At 47.7% G+C, this 16,462-nt stretch overlaps 1 protein-coding gene across 1 annotated transcript in view; it reads right to left on the bottom strand.

Annotated features, from left to right (window-relative positions):
* Positions 1-1,224: 1,224 nt before the first annotated feature.
* LOC143504964 (teneurin-3-like) overlaps positions 1,225-16,462 on the bottom strand; it is a 15,412-nt gene continuing 174 nt past the window's right edge. The window contains exons 1-4 of the mRNA XM_076996073.1: positions 16,098-16,462; positions 8,211-8,501; positions 4,132-4,285; positions 1,225-1,393 (exon numbers count right to left, since the gene is read on the bottom strand). The exon at positions 16,098-16,462 is cut by the window's right edge and continues 174 nt beyond it. Of these exons, the coding sequence (XP_076852188.1) occupies positions 1,225-1,393; positions 4,132-4,285; positions 8,211-8,501; positions 16,098-16,329 (846 nt within the window). The 5' untranslated portion in view covers positions 16,330-16,462. The remainder of the gene's footprint in view (positions 1,394-4,131; positions 4,286-8,210; positions 8,502-16,097) is intronic.

The following is a 16,462-nucleotide window of genomic DNA, read 5'->3' as shown; positions in this document are numbered from 1 at the left end:
GTGATGGACAGACAGACAGACAGACAGAGTGGGGGTAATGGCTGGTACCGGCAGGTCACTGAGAGAAACTGGTGTGTTAACAAAACCCATCTGCTTCCTATTTGCTCCAGGTTTACTGAGATTACAACACTGCATCTATCAGAACACACACACACACACACACACACACACACACACACACAGTCTTCAGATAGTGGGTTTTTGTTTTAATTTACCAAGTGAAAACCTTCTAGCTCGAGCCAAAATAACAAAATAACAAATAAACAAGAAAAAAAGGATTTGTTATATGTTTTCATAGGAACGTAAAGCTGAGTTATGACCAATGTGCTCAGGTGCTGACCAGAGACGACCACTGCTGCCTCTCTCAACGTCTGGTCCAAATAACGAACCCTGATTTAAACAGCACGTCCTACTTGTTAACAAAAGACAAAGACACACACACACACACACACACAAGCAGTTGTGCTTGAATGTGTGAGTCCAGTGTGTATGTGTGTGTGTGTGTGTGTGTGTGTGTGTGTATGGGGGGGGGGGGGGGGGGGGTCTGCGACGTTGATGCTGTGTTAGGAATGTTTCTCCGTGTGCTGGTGGAGGGTTGCGTGTGCCGGCATGGCTCACACGTTAGATACGCCAGCACGTTATCATCACCAAGCTGTCTTCACCGGCGCTGGGACTGAGTGATGGAGACACACAACCCCCCCCCCATTTGGTCCACACGATGCAGAAGTTGCCGTGTCACACACAGCCTGCGAGGCGACTGAATGCTAAATGCATCTGAACTTAGAAGAGTTGAATAGATTTATTGTTTCACAATCTACACAGAAATGATTTTATTAAACCTGCAGTTAATGCGCGGGGGAATCGCTCCCCATATGTGGCGGCTGAGCTCCCGGGACAAACAAAGGCAAAAGATGAACAAAACAAAACCCACAAGAGACAAAAGAAGAAGGCCCTGCACAGCCCGAGCAATTAAACGTCACAGGAAAGTACCTTCATTACAAGATTGTTAGTATGTACATGGTTTGTGTGTTCTGCTCATCAAATGTTCTGACTCAAATTAAAGTCACAGAACACAGCGTGTCCAAGAGCTACGCCGCCCACGGCCCGCCTCCATTAACGCGGAGCCCCGAGCGATGTTAAGTACCGTCAGACAATGATCAAACACACACGCGGCTTCATAAATGTTTATCTCCGTGCATGACTGGGTCGGGAGAAGATCATTAGTCAGTCAGAGGCGGGGAGCGCCCGCTCGCACGCATCCGTCACACGCAGACGCTTCCTCTCCTCCACGACAGGAGACCCACCGTCATCACACTTCTCCGTCTGCGCGTGGCAGGACGCGGCCGGCGTGGGGCGGCGCCAGGGTCCGGGTCCGGGCTGTTTACGGTCTCCACTGCACCATCAGCGTGATGGAGTGAGGGGGAGCTGACAGGCTGGGGGGGAATTTGGAGCAAGCGGTTGGAGGCGAGCGATGGAGATACACTGACCCTGCGATAAGAACGTTTACACACCGTCCCTCTGTTTCTACACATCAGCCCTGGGAATGGAGATGTGTGTGAGGAGTGTGTGGAACTCTTGCATTAGTCTGGTTTTCATTCATGCACACAAGAACATCCACACACACACACACACACACACACACACACACACACACACACACACACACACACACACCCCATGTCCGATGTACAATTTGTAGGTGATAGAGGAAGTGCAATGTTTCTATGTAAACACACTCTGCCTAGTGTGTGTGTGTGTGTGTGTGTGTGTGTCTGTGAGATGGAGTGAATCGCTGATTGCTTATCCATTCCCCCTAACAAAAGCGAGATGGCTCCCACTGCTGTGTGTCCCGTGAGAGGTCATGACCCCTCTGGGAAAACGCCTCCGGCTCTCTTTCTGCTCCAGAGCGAGAGAGGAAGCAGAGGTCACCGAGGTCACTCAGCAGAGGCGTGAAGAGGAGATGGGCCACCGGGCTTCAGCGTGGGCCCGGCATGCTTCACCAGTACTCCACCACAACACCACCCTTCTCAAAGCTCCACTCAGGAACAAAGAAAAACTGCCAACTTCAGCCAGAACAAAGTCAACAATGCCAGACGTCCCAAACAAGGAGAGGAAAACAGGAGGATCAGTGTGAGAGACAACGCTTAGAGACGAAGCACTTCACACCGAGGGCTTTAGGAGAGCACGCTAGTCTGAGTCTTCACGCCTTCGACGCGTCCAGGAGAGGAGCTCATCATCTCCTACATCTACATCTCTGCCTCATTTCTCAAGAACAACCCTCATCTCTAAATGGCTGTAAGGCATTCTCCCATGACACCGTGTGATCTGCTTTATATAAATCAGCCTCTCTCTCTCTCTCTCTCTCTCTCTCTCTCTCTCTCTCTCTCTCACACACACACACACACACACACAAACAGAAACATTTGTGCTGGTTCTAGTATTTGACTGTGTTTTGATTTGACCTTTATATATTAACTACAGCCATACACAGGCAATGTGGATCAAATAACATCTAATAATACCCTTGCGTCTGTGTGTGTGCATGTGTATTTGCATATGTGTGTGTGAGAGACAAATCTGAGGTAAGCAATGTTTATTAGGACTCATTGTAAAAGTGGCAAAAGGACAACCAGAAACAAAACCAGAATAAAACTGAACAAACTAAACACGGGAAGAACAGGAAAGAGAAGACTAAACACGGGAAGAGTTCTACATTTTGTTCTACATTTTAGAAAACTAAAACATGACTATGCTATGTTAAACCATAATAAACCATAATAAATGATTTAATAGATTGTAAAGTTCTTGGACAGTTATTGGACAGTTTGGGATGGTGTTCTCTTAACCAGCTTCATGAAGCAGTTACCTATGATGCCCTGAAGACATTCTCATGTACGCTGAAGGGCGAAATGTAGCGAAAGGAGGAAATTAAAATTCATTGAAATTTGAATTCTTATTATTTAAATTCTATACTGTATACACTGTTTTGGGGGAAAAAAAATCATATATAGGCCATCAATATTAACTATTTATATTTGTCTTAGAAGCAAATCTAAGCATGAACCATTAAAATGCCTTTAAGGCTTAATGCCTTTAATACATTCAGTCAGCTATGTCCAAACTTTTGTCCATACTTTGTGTCTGTATTGTGTAAGTGTATTCACGCATGTATGTGTGTGCGTGTGTGTGTGTGTGTGAGTGTGTGCGTGTGTGTAGCAGTGGGGAGATTGTCCAGGATAGCGTACTGCCCAGTTAAGCCAGTTAAGATATTTACAGGATTTGTATTGCTGTTGACACATTTCTCTTAATCTCATTAAAGCAGGTTGAGGACCTCTTGGCGTAAGTGTTGGAGAGGCAGGTGGACGTCCTGGAGATTTAGCAGGAAAACCACTGACAAGACTCATGCCTTTAGATTCAGGACATAGGAGAGATGGAGATAGAGAATGACAGAAAGAGGGATATATATATATATATATAGATAGAGAGAGAGAGAGAGAGAGAGAGAGAGATACAGAGAGAGAGAGAGAGAGAGAGAGAGAGCAGGGCATTTGAGTGTGTAGGAGACAGGGGTGAAGGGGAAATAACTAGATGAGAATAAAGACAGTGTGTGTGTGTGTGTGTGTGTGTGTGTGTGTGTGTGTGTGTGTGTGTGTGTGTGGGAAAGAGAGAGAGCGGCACAAGGGGATGTTTATGTCCACATAAGTGATAGAATGAACTGCATTTGTGAGAATGGGCTGACACTATACATCTGCCTTGACTGGTGGTCACTAACACTGAGCAAACCAAGCTTACAAGAGTCTCTCTCCAACACACACACCCACACACACACACACACACACACACACACACACACACAATGACCTGGACAGCTCTGGGGAAGGAGCTGCTAGTTCGAATGTCAAAGCCCTTTCAGATGGCTTCAAGGCCCAAAGCAGCTCTGAGCGCTGTAGTAGTTGGAGACGTTCTCTCCTGTGAGTGGCTCTCACCAGCTGCTCCCCTGACTCCAGCAGGACACGTCCTCTTAACAGGCACTGGCCAGGGCTTTGATTAACCCCCCCCCCCCCCCCCCAGCCAAAGAGAGCAAGGAACGAAGAGTAGGATCAAAAACCACAGTTGGGGGGCGCTACTAACGAGACCCCAGATTCAAGAGTGGTGGCCTCTGGGTGTTTTTTCTCCGTATCCCCTTCCCCCGACCCGACTCTGTAAACCACCGCCACGCAGACGGGTGGGGGAGAGTTGGTGGGGACGGGAGTGGGGTCCTCACACACTCTCACACTGAGCTGAACTGCACCAAACAGTACCAAAGTGGACTCATCAGACAGGCAGACTTGCCAAAAGAGTAATTAAAAGTTATTCAAGAGCAGAATTATTTTATCATCTTTGATTGTACTTTTAATGCACTACAGACACGATACAGTGTGTGTGTGTGTGTGTGTGTGTGTGGGGGGGGGGGGGGGGGGGGGGGGGGGTATTATGTGCATGATTGTACGTATCATGCATGATTGTACAAGTCTCTGCAGTGGGCTTGTGTTGGGAGAGTGTGCGGGTGTCCCGTGACCCAGGGACAGAGGGGCTGTGGCGGACACACGCGGGGCCCCAGCTCAAATGGCCCCCGGAGACATAGCACAGCGTCGATGCTTTGTCTGCAACCTCATCCCTCTCCCTCTCCAACTCTCCCTCTTCTTCTCTTGGTATCCCTACTTTTCTCTTCTTCCACTGCCTCTCTCTCTTATCTCTCCCTCTCTTCTACGGCTGAGTCTCTGTTTGTGCTCAGACGGCTCCTCTCAATTACAGGATATTAAAAACCTGTTCAGGAGTGGAGACGACCTGCTCCTCCATTACCCCTGCCCCCCACCTCTATCTCGCCCCCCCCCCTCCTTATTCTCTCTTCCCCCTTCCCCCTCTCTCTCTCTCTCTCTCTCTCTCTCTCTCTCCTCCCTCCCTCACTCTCTCCTTCTTTCTATAGGTTCTCTCTGATGGGTTTAAGGCGATGACTGTAGAGAAGGAGAACAGAACAGCATGGCTCTCACTGGATCACCGAGCAGAGCTCCTGAGCACTGACGCAGTTACACACACTCTCTCTTTGTGTTGAATAAGCCCGTTAGGAAATGAAATTACCTTCGCCTGCATTCGGAGCTGGCCAATCAGGACGCAGGGTCTGCTAACCGCATCTAAATAAGCTCTCTCAAGCAGGGCCGGCAGGCGGGAAGGAGATCTCCAGGTAACTCTATCCTGACGACAAGCGAAGACGCCCGTCAGTCACTGGACCAGCGCGTTTCCCAGGGTGATTCCCAGCACATGTAAACAGGAACTTGTTTGAGGCGGCACGAGAAGTAGGACCCCCCCCCCCAACCCCCCTCCTGAGGCTCTAAGCTCTAGTGCAGGTGAGAGCAGCAGCTTCTTAAGGAACTGGAGAACCTGTACAGCAGCAGACAGGGTCATCCGCAACCACAGAGAGACAGACAGGGCTGTTATAGGGAGAGACAGACAGGGCTGTTATAGGGAGAGACACACAGGGCTGTTATAGGGAGAGACAGACAGGGCTGTTATAGGGAGAGACAGCCTACAGGGCGGCGCTCTCATTCACTTACTTGCAAATGCATCAGTATATCAGTACCATCTCTTATTTGGAGATGGTATCTGGCGTATGTGTACACATAAGCACCAAATTTCTAAAATGGCCTTGCACGCTGTCACCCATATGGGTGTGCATGTGCACACACACACGAACACGCACGCGCACAACACACACACACACACACACACACACACACACACACACACGCACACACGTACACACGTACACACACACGCACGCATGTACACACACACACGAACGCATGCACACATACACACACACAAAGAATGAGCCAAAACGCCTTTCACAAATATTAACTACATTAAAGGAAATGAATCTGCTCTCCCGGGCTTAATCCCCCACTGTAGTGGTGTGGGGGCCATCAGAGACATTAAGGCCTCTCCACAACTCCAGCTCATAAATGGCAGCGACCACAGCTATTCAGCACACTCAGCCTCCTCCTAATTAAGCCGAAAGGTGGTAATGAACGCGATTAGAACGGGTCTCTTTAAAGGTTATTCACACAGAACACCTGTTAGTCGGGACAGTCTTAATAAATGAGTTTAGCTGGGAAATAAATGAAAGAGGAGTGTTCGTGTTTCACAGGGAGAGGCTGGTAATTAATTAGCAGTTGGTTTTGGGGGAAAAAAAAACAGAAGGAGCACTATATGTATCTGTCAGCACTGTGCGTCTCCTCTTCTCCTGGGGACAATAGTCCCTCCCTCAAACTCTGAAATGAGGAGCATGAAACCAAGACTAAAATATTTTAAAATAATTATATTTTTTTCTCATATTGAAAAGGGGAGACACGAATGTGTCACCAAAATGTTTCCTGCTCGTAAAATCGAGTGTTTCTTCTGTGTGTGAGATACATTGGAAAGAAGAAGGAAAAAAAGCCTCAATAGAAACGGAATTCTAACATATGACACGGCAGCTTCGGGAGAAAGAGATGGAATGAGAAAAAGAGAGAGACGGAGAGAGAGAGAGTGGGAAAGTGAGGGTGAGAGGGGGGAGAAGAGGGGAGATGAGGAGAGGAGAGAGAGGGGGGGAGGGAGAGAGAGAGGAAGAGAGAGAGGGGGGGAGAGGGAGGGAGATAGAGGAAGAGAGCAGGGAGAGAAGGAGAGAGAGGGAGAGGGAGGAGGGGAGAGAAGAGGAAGAGAGGGAGAGAGAAAGAGAAAGAGGGAGAAAGAAGGGGAAGGAGGGGGGAGGAAAGAAGAGGAGAGGGAGAGAAGGAGAGAGAAGCAGAGGGAGGAGGGGAGAGAAGAGGAGAGAGGGAGAGAAGGAGATGGAGGAGAGAGGAGAGAGAGAGAGTGGGAGAGATGAGGAGAGAGAGAAGGAGAGGGAGGAGATGGAGGAGAGGAGAGAAGGAGAGGGAGGAGATGGAGGAGAGGAGAGAGAAGGAGAGGGAGGGGGGGAGAGAGAAGGAGATGGAGGAGAGGAGAGAGAAGGAGAGGGAGGGGGGGAGAGAGAAGGAGATGGAGGAGAGGAGAGAGAAGGAGAGGGGGGGGAGAGAGAAGGAGATGGAGGAGAGGAGAGAGAAGGAGAGGGAGGGGGGGAGAGAGAAGGAGATGGAGGAGAGGAGAGAGAAGGAGAGGGAGGGGGGGGAGAGAGAAGGAGATGGAGGAGAGGAGAGAGAAGGAGAGGGAGGGGGGGAGAGAGAGAAGGAGATGGAGGAGAGGAGAGAGAAGGAGAGGGAGGGGGGATCATTGCTCCTTCTGCCTGTAGTTCCATTGGTGTCCAACTCTCCTCCAGGTTTCATGCCTGATCAAATTTGCACTTCAGACCGGTGAGCTGGGCTAATCTGCCACTGTACGTGCTCACCCAAGCAGAGAAGCATACCACAGACAGCTAGGTGCGGTCTCCAAGAGCTGAGCTCACACACACACACACACACACACACGCACACACACACACACGCACACACACATACGTATGTGCCTTTGACTGGTGTGAGTGGGGCCCTGGGGACAGAACCGTAAGATTCTGCCTACACACACTCACACACACACTCCCATACACACCCTCCCACCACACACACACACACACACAACACAAACCCACAAAAATCATGACTGTATGCCACCTGCCACCACTGAAGTTCTGAAAAAGCAGGATTCTTGTCTGTTTAAAAAAAAGCGTGCGTTGCTCGGATACGGTGGGTGTATGTAAAAGCTGTTTGTGACTGGAAGATTAGAAACAAAAGGCAGACAGACCAACAGTAAAGCCAACACCACCTAACCAGAGTGGATGTGGAAAAGGTCAGTATGTCCACGCAGTGACCTATACCTCAGAACACGTATGTGTGAGAGTGTGTGTGTGTGTTAATGTATGTGTGATTCTGTTTATGTTTGAGTGTGTGTGTTAATGTGTGTGTGTGATTCTGTGTATGTTTGAGTGTGTTAGTGTGTGTGTTTGTGTGTGTGTTTGTGTGTGTGTGAGAATGTGTGTGTGAGAATGTGTATGTGTTTGTGTGAATGTTTGTATGTCTGTGTGTGTGAGTGCACGCATGAGTGTGTGTGTGTGTCTCCTGTGTGTGTGTGTATGTGTTTCCCTGTGTGTTTGCCTGTGTGTGTGTGTGTGTGTGTGTGTGTGGTGTGTGTGTGTGTGTGTATGTTTGCCTGTGTGTGCGCACAAGCCCACTCACCGTTCTCACTGTCTGATTTATTCTCGTGCTCCGTGTCGGTCAGTGTCAAGGGTGAGTTGGAGCGGCTGGACAGGCAGGAACTGCGGCCAGACTTCACCCCCCGGCCCCACAGTCTCATGGCGCGTTCTGGTGACATCACCCCCTGGTGCTCAATGTCCACGTCTGAGCCAGCACCAGTGGAGTAGCCTCGGTGCGGGAGGCCCATCTCAGCACAGAAGGCCAGGCCTCTACGTGTAGCCGGCTCACAGATCCCCAACTGCCTCAGGTTAAAGTTCTGCCCTGTAACACACACACACACACACACACACACACACACACACACACAGTATCAGCAGCTTGTTTCTCAAAATGTCACCTAACCACCATGTACTTTACAAAGACACAGTATAAGCTGTGTGTTTAAAACATTTGTCGTCTTGGGCAACACTTTACCTGACACCAGAGTGTGTACCATAAATTACAGTGTAATACAGCTACTCGATAACAATGTGTATCAAGTGTTACTCTCTATTGTTATTAATGTGCATAATCTAGCTTCCGCAACATAACACATTGTCCATAGTTACTGCACACAACACAGTTACTACCACTCAGTCATACAAATGATGGTAGAATGTAGTTTGTGTGCCCCAGAGACAACAAACTCTTTATTTTTCAAGAGGGGTTCTACACATCCCTAATGTTCCCTGTAAATGTAACGGGCACTTTAAAGCAGAGAGAGTCCAGGACTGAGATGATGGTGAAAAATATTCACACCATTGGCTGCCACTACTCTGAGTGTGGCACGAAGGACTGTGGTGAGTGTGTGTGCGTGTCCATGAGTGTGTGTGCGTGTCCATGCGTGTGTGTGCGTGTCCCATGCGCGTGTGTGTGTGTGTCCATGAGTGTGTGTGCGTGTCCATGCGTGTGTGTGTGTGTCCATGCGTGTGTGTGTGCGTGTCCATGCGTGTGTGTGTGCGTGTCCATGCGTGTGTTTGTGTGTGTCCATGCGTGTGTTTGTGCGTGTCCATGCGTGTGTGTGCGCGTGTCCATGCGTGTGTTTGCGCGTGTCCATGCGTGTGTGTGCGCGTGTCCATGCGTTGTGTGTGCGCGTGTGTGTGCGCGTCCATGCGTGTGTGTGCGCGTGTCCATGCGTGTGTGTGCGCGTGTCCATGCGTGTGTGTGCGCGTGTCCATGCGTGTGTTGTGCGCGTGTCCATGCGTGTGTGTGCGCGTGTCCGTGCGTGTGTGTGTTGCGTGTCCGTGCGTGTGTGTGTGTGCGTGTCCGTGCGTGTGTGTGTGTGCGCGTGTCCGTGCGTGTGTGTGCGTGTCCGTGCGTGTGTGTGCGTGTCCGTGCGTGTGTGTGCGTGTCCGTGCCTGTGTGTGTGCGTGTCCGTGCCTGTGTGTGTGCGTGTCCGTGCCTGTGTGTGTGCGTGTCCGTGCCTGTGTGTGTGCGTGTCCGTGCGTGTGTTTGTGCGTGTCCGTGCGTGTGTGTGTGCGTGTCCATGCGTGTGGTGTGTGCGTGTCCATGCGTGTGTGCGCGTGTCCATGCGTGTGTGTGCGCGTGTCCATGCGTGTGTGTGCGTGTCCATGCGTGTGTGTGCGTGTCCATGCGTGTGTGTGTGCGTGTCCATGCGGTCGTGTGTGTGTGCGTGTCCATGCGTGTGTGTGTGCGTGTCCATGCGTGTGTGTGTGCGTGTCCATGCGTGTGTGTGTGCGTGTCCGTGCGTGTGTGTGCGTGTCCGTGCCTGTGTGTGTGCGTGTCCGTGCCTGTGTGTGTGCGTGTCCGTGCCTGTGTGTGTGCGTGTCCGTGCGTGTGTTTGTGCGTGTCCATGCGTGTGTGTGTGCGTGTCCATGCGTGTGTGCGCGTGTCCCATGCGTGTGTGTGCGCGTGTCCATGCGTGTGTAGTGCGCGTGTCCATGCGTGTGTGTGCGTGTCCATGCATGTGTGCGCGTGTCCATGCATGTGTGTGCGCGGTGTCCATGCGTGTGTGTGTGCGTGTCCATGCGTGTGTGTGTGCGTGTCCATGCGTGTTGTGTGTGCGTGTCCATGCGTGTGTGTGTGCGTGTCCATGCGTGTGTTGTGTGCGTGTCCATGCGTGTGTGTGCGTGTCCATGCGTGTGTGTGCGTGTCCATGCGTGTGTGTGTGCGTGTCCATGCGTGTGTGTGCGTGTCCATGCGTGTGTGTGTGCGTGCTCCGTCTGTGTTCTCCTCTCTGCCGGGCCTGGTAAGTGCTGAGGGAGGGGAGGTCAGGAACACCTTGTGGTCTGGTTAAGTGGGCTGGGCAGGATGGCTGGACGCCCGCTGGCCCGAGAGGAGCGGACAGGTAAACAGGTTCTGTTGGCACCTGAGAGGCATGCGGCCATGTGGAGAGAAGATACATCGCCCCGCCCAGGAGAACAGAACAGAAAAATAGAGTGGTAAATTGATAGTGCCTTCTTCTCGTTTGGTCTCTCTCTCTGTCTCTCTCTCAATAGGGATTGTATCAACTGACCCAAAATCCAGACAGAAAAAGAAGAATCTGTAAACAACGCTATGCCGCCAGTTTGTCAATCACACACACACATACGCTGCACTGACCCTAACAACAAGCATATCACTAAAACAAAGAGACCATCGTGTCTCCTCAGATGCTCAAACAAGTGTCAGCATGCTCCCTGAGGTGAGACCCAGTGAGATCAAGAGCTGTGATCAACCCTGGAACCTCCACTCCTCACACACACACACACACACACATAAAACAAGCAAGACAGACAGACAGACAGACAGAGTAAGCAGAAATGTCAGAATACTCATCGAACAGCCACTAAAAGGCCATTCAAGCACATCATATTGAATCTGCATGAAGAGAACTCCAAACACAATTCACTGTAATGCACACACACACACACACACACACACACACAAACACACACACACACACACACACACACACACACACACACACACACACACACACACACACTCACACACACATACCTACTCATCCACAAACACACACACCCACCCCTACTCAATTATAACACACGCACACGCGCACACACACACACACACACACACACACACACACACACACACACAATACTTGTTAGTAATTAATTGACAAGGTGCATTCCTTGACAACTGTAATTGCGTGTGAAGTTCACTTGAACAATTTGTTACACTATGAAAAACATACAAATTCTATTTGTATAGGTTCATGATTTTGTGCGGGCTGCAGACGTTTCCAAGCAGAACTTCTTTAACCTTTAACTTTTCACCTTTCAAAAGGGTTATAAAAATACACCCTGCCTCTGGGACAGCTCAGTGTTTTGCATTAAATGGCAAATAGTATTATTTATGTCCACATCATACACTATATTGATTTTAAGCCTTATTTATGCACACAGCAGGTACTGTGCAGTTTCTAAGAATTATTTAAGTCCACACAGTGTGCTGACAGACGGCCAACTGAACACACACTAGTCTACTACACTAATCAAAATGTCACATGAACCAGTGCAGCCTTTAATCACTAACATTTGGGTGAAGCAATGCAAGGAATCAGCCTGGTGTCAAAGGAGGAAACACCCTCGTTTCACACGATTGTCTTCACCATTTGGCAATTTCACAATTAAATCCTAATCATTTTTAATTGCTTCAAAATTACAGAGCCAAAAGAGTGAGTGAAGTTTTACACATGTGCACACACACACACACACACACACACACACAGTGAGGGATAATGTAGCACAGATGGAGAGAAGATGGCTTAACCACACCATCGCGGCTTGGCAGGAAGACCAGTGGCTAAAGTGCGTCTCATCTGGTTGATGATTTCATAAATACACCCAGGCCTTGAAAGAGTAAACTCATCTCCAAGGGCAACAGTTACCACCACAACAGTAGTCCCACCACCACCACTACCACTGTGACGCTGGGAAACTGCTGTCAGAATCAGCATTATTATTGTTCAAAACCAGCAATTTAATATTAAGATTAATTAATTAGGATTAATATAAACAATAACATTATTATAGTAATATTAATTTAATATAGTAATATAATTTAATATAGTAATATTAAATAATTTTATATAAAATTTTACATGTGGTGCAGGTAGTAAAAAAAATGTACTGCCTAATGACAAAAAAATATATTCTTCAGTTTTCATTGTAAATATAACCTGATGAAGGAACTACTGTTTCTCATATTTCCATTTGACACATTCCACATTGTTATATAAATAAATATAGAAATATTCTTCATTATATATATATATAAAATATATGAACCTTTGCACAACTTTGTCAACTCTGCCTTAGTTATGCCTCAGTTTCCAGTTTATGTGATATTTAATAATCTGGGGTGTGATTCCCAGATGTTAGTTTTTGTGATATTTAATAATCTGGGAGTGATTCCCAGATGCCAGTTTTTTGTGATATTTAATAATCTGGGTGTAATTCCCAGATGCCAATTTTTTGTGATATTTAATAATCTGGGTGTAATTCCCAGATGCCAGTTTTTTGTGATATTTAATAATCTGGATGTAATTCCCAGATGCAAGTTTATGTGATATTTAATAATCTGGATGTGATTTGGCACGCACTTCTCACTAACACTCTCAGCTTCCTAAACCAACAAACCAAAGCTGCACGTTATACACACTGCAGTTGAAAACAAGTGAATGAACATCACCAGTGAGCATTAAAACCTGCTGCAAAAACACAATTTTCCATTATGAAGCAAAGTTAAAAAAATTTAAACATTTAGAAACATTTAGCACGTGAAACATTTAGAAAAGACATTCCAATTAAAACCAACACACATATTTATAATTCAGTTCCTTCCTTTGAATCTGGTGTAAATGGTTTATTAAATCAGCCATGCTCTGTAGAATTAGGGCTCCACCCCTCTGGGGTGGGGCTACATGTCCAGGGCAAACTGTTCACGCCCCCAAACCCCAGTGGCACAGTGAACAGTGCAATTCCTTTTCACCGCAGCACAAAGACCTTCTACAATGTCACTGTCACCTCAGCTCCAGCCCAGCAAATGGCAGTAGAAAATTCAGAAGAAAATGCTTTTTTTTTTTTTTTTTTTGGAGTAATGACCTATTTATTTAAGTTCAGCGGTTAGGGGCACATTTACAGGGCATTAGAAAAATATTTAATGCAATAAAAATCTATTAAAAAATCACTGCTGAAACCGCAAATGGTTCATAAACATAAGAATGGATGTCATTAATAATGACTGAAAAATTAGGAAATGTAAAAAAAAAAAAAATTTTTTCCAACTTTAATTTTTTTAAATGCAACATAGAGTAATATAGTGAATAAATATGACATTTTCAAAAAAAAAAAATTTAACGTTAAAGTTACATTTTTAATTGCTCCTCAGCTAATGTTCGAGTGTTGTTAAGACCTGAGCATTTCAAAGGCTGAACTGCTGTAATAAAAGAAAAAAAAAATTATTGATCAATTAACAAGAAAGCATACGGGTCATTAACTAGAGAAATAATTGGAGTTTCAAAGGAGTTCAATTAAAATCATATAAATTCCAAATGAACACCAATTAGTGCAAATGAAATTGTACATGATAAGATAATTAAGCAATTATGGCCTTTCTCTGAAATATTTATGAACTGTTAATTTCACTCTGAAAGCAATCAATGTAGTGGTGATGGCCTTTATGGAACTTTCTCAGGGAACGAGAACGAGAACACTTACAGACGGATGTGAAAGTCACAAGCACTGTTGTTCACTGACTAATTAAGCATCTCCAGATGCCTCTTCCTCACTCACCATACAATACTTTGCACCACTATGCATGAACTACTTTAAAGTGGGAGCAGCACCCCGCAAATGTGCGTAGCACATGAGAAGGAACCAATGGGAAAGTGTGCAGAATGTACAGAGTAAGTACTGAGAGTACTGAGAGTGTGCAGAGTAAGTACTGAGAGTACTGAGAGTGTGCGTAGAGATGTGCTGATGTACTGAGAGTGTGTTGAGAGATGTACTGATAGTACTGAGAGTGTGCGTAGAGATGTGCTGATGTACTGAGAGTGTGTTGAGAGATGTACTGATAGTGTGTGTAGAGATGTACTGATGTACTGAGAGTGTGCGTAGAGATGTACTGATGTACTGAGAGTGTGTGTAGAGATGTACTGATGTACTGAGAGTGTGTTGAGAGATGTACTGATAGTGTGTGTAGAGATGTACTGATGTACTGAGAGTGTGCGTAGAGATGTACTGATGTACTGAGAGTGTGTGTAGAGATGTACTGATGTACTGAGAGTGTGTGTAGAGATGTACTGAGAGTGTGCGTAGAGATGTGCTGATGTACTGAGAGTGTGCGTAGATGTACTGATGTACTGAGAGTGTGAGTAGAGATGTATTGATGTCATTGATGTACTGAGTACTGAAAAAGTGCAGAGCTTTGCTGATGTACTGAGAGTGTGTGATGTACTGAGATAGATGGGAAGGACAGAGTGAAGACTGCAATGTCTGCACAATGTCCATCAGCTCTACAAAGGGGGATCCCCTCTCATATCTCTCTCTCTGCTTGTGTCTGCTCCACCACTCTCTCATACCTCTCTCTCTCTCTCTCTCTCTCTCTCTCTCTCTCCCTGGCAGAAAGTGGGCTAGCTGGTATTAATTGGTGTTAGATAAGCCACACCCATCACCCCCTCTCACTCTAAAGTATCATTACTTCTTTCTAAAATAAAAACACTCAGTTAACCACACACACACAGTTAACCACACACACACACACACACACACACACACACACACACACACACACACACACACACACACACACACACACACACACACATTTGGGAATCACAGTTTCATCACCACCAACATGCCATCAACCCTGGGAAGGCTACACAACGCAGTGCCAGACCTCCACACTCACCTGTGCACCAGCACACACACCAAGGTTGCATCCTTACTGAAGCACAAACATAAGAAGATTAAATGTGCGGGCCAGGCTGATGGGTAGCCATGACATGACGCACGAGGTTAGCCCGCAACTGAAGACCCGGTCCTGGACATCCTGCTTTGTGCCTGTTGCGTGTGAGCGGGACACACTGCGGGACACCCGTTTGAGACACTGCGGGACACCCCTGCTTGAGACACTGCGGGACACCCCTGTTTGAGACACTGCGGGACACCCGTTTGAGACACTGCGGGACACACTGCGGGACACCCCTGTTTGAGACACTGCGGGACACCCCTGTTTGAGACACTGCGGGACACACTGCGGGACACCCCTGTTTGAGACACTGCGGGACACCCCTGTTTGAGACACTGCGGGACACACTGCGGGACACCCCTGTTTGAGACACTGCGGGACACACTGCGGGACACCCTGTTTGAGACACTGCGGGACACACTGCGGGACACCCCTGTTTGAGACACTGCGGGACACACTGCGGGACACCCCTGTTTGAGACACTGCGGGACACACTGCGGGACACCCCTGTTTGAGACACTGCGGGACACACCGTGGGACACCACTTCTTTTACTTTAGTTTCTGCACAGCCTTCAGCTTTGTTGACCTCCAATAATCTCTTACTGTTATCTGTTCCTAGCAGTCTGCTAAAGCAAACTGTATTTTACCACAGATCTAGGAAAACATCCATATTTACAGTATAGTTTTAGTTTTTAGCAGGATGTTCTCGTAGTATGCTGTATATGTCTGTTCTGTTAAAACCTTTTAAAAGTTTCTAGTTGATAGCGGGTGGTGTGTCACATGCGCACTAACTAGGACAAACTCCTCACATCTGTAACGCCGCAAACAAAATATAAAATAAACTTATTCTGAACTCCATCCAGACAAGTCCACAGGCATGGCCTGCACCCAACACCCGTGTTACAGGTGTGTGTTGTGGGGTGGGAGGGGATCCCCACCTTGGCGGCCGTAGTCCTCCGTCTCTCTGTGAACCACCTCCTTGATGCGGCTGGTGTAGAGCAGGCGGGAGGAGTCGTGGTCGAAGGCCTTGAGTGTCTCGCTGGAGCTGTAGGACTTTTGTGTGTGGACACGGCAGTCCTCGCTGTCCCCCGACGAGCCCGTGTAGTGACGCTCTTTCTCCCTCCGGCTCTTGGTCAGAGAGCAGTAGGGTCTGCGTTCCTTCACATCCATCCTACACACATGACGCCCCGCAACGCAACGGAACGCGTCACACACACACACACACACACACACTCACACAGCACCACAGCAGGACTCACTCGCTCACTCGATGCAGGCTCTGCCCAACGATCCGTTTAGTGTC

This window comes from Brachyhypopomus gauderio, unplaced genomic scaffold (assembly GCF_052324685.1).
Source record: "Brachyhypopomus gauderio isolate BG-103 unplaced genomic scaffold, BGAUD_0.2 sc350, whole genome shotgun sequence".
NCBI lineage: Eukaryota > Metazoa > Chordata > Actinopteri > Gymnotiformes > Hypopomidae > Brachyhypopomus > Brachyhypopomus gauderio.
The sequence above is the reverse complement of the archived record's forward strand: the minus strand, read 5'-3'. Positions and strand labels throughout refer to the sequence as shown.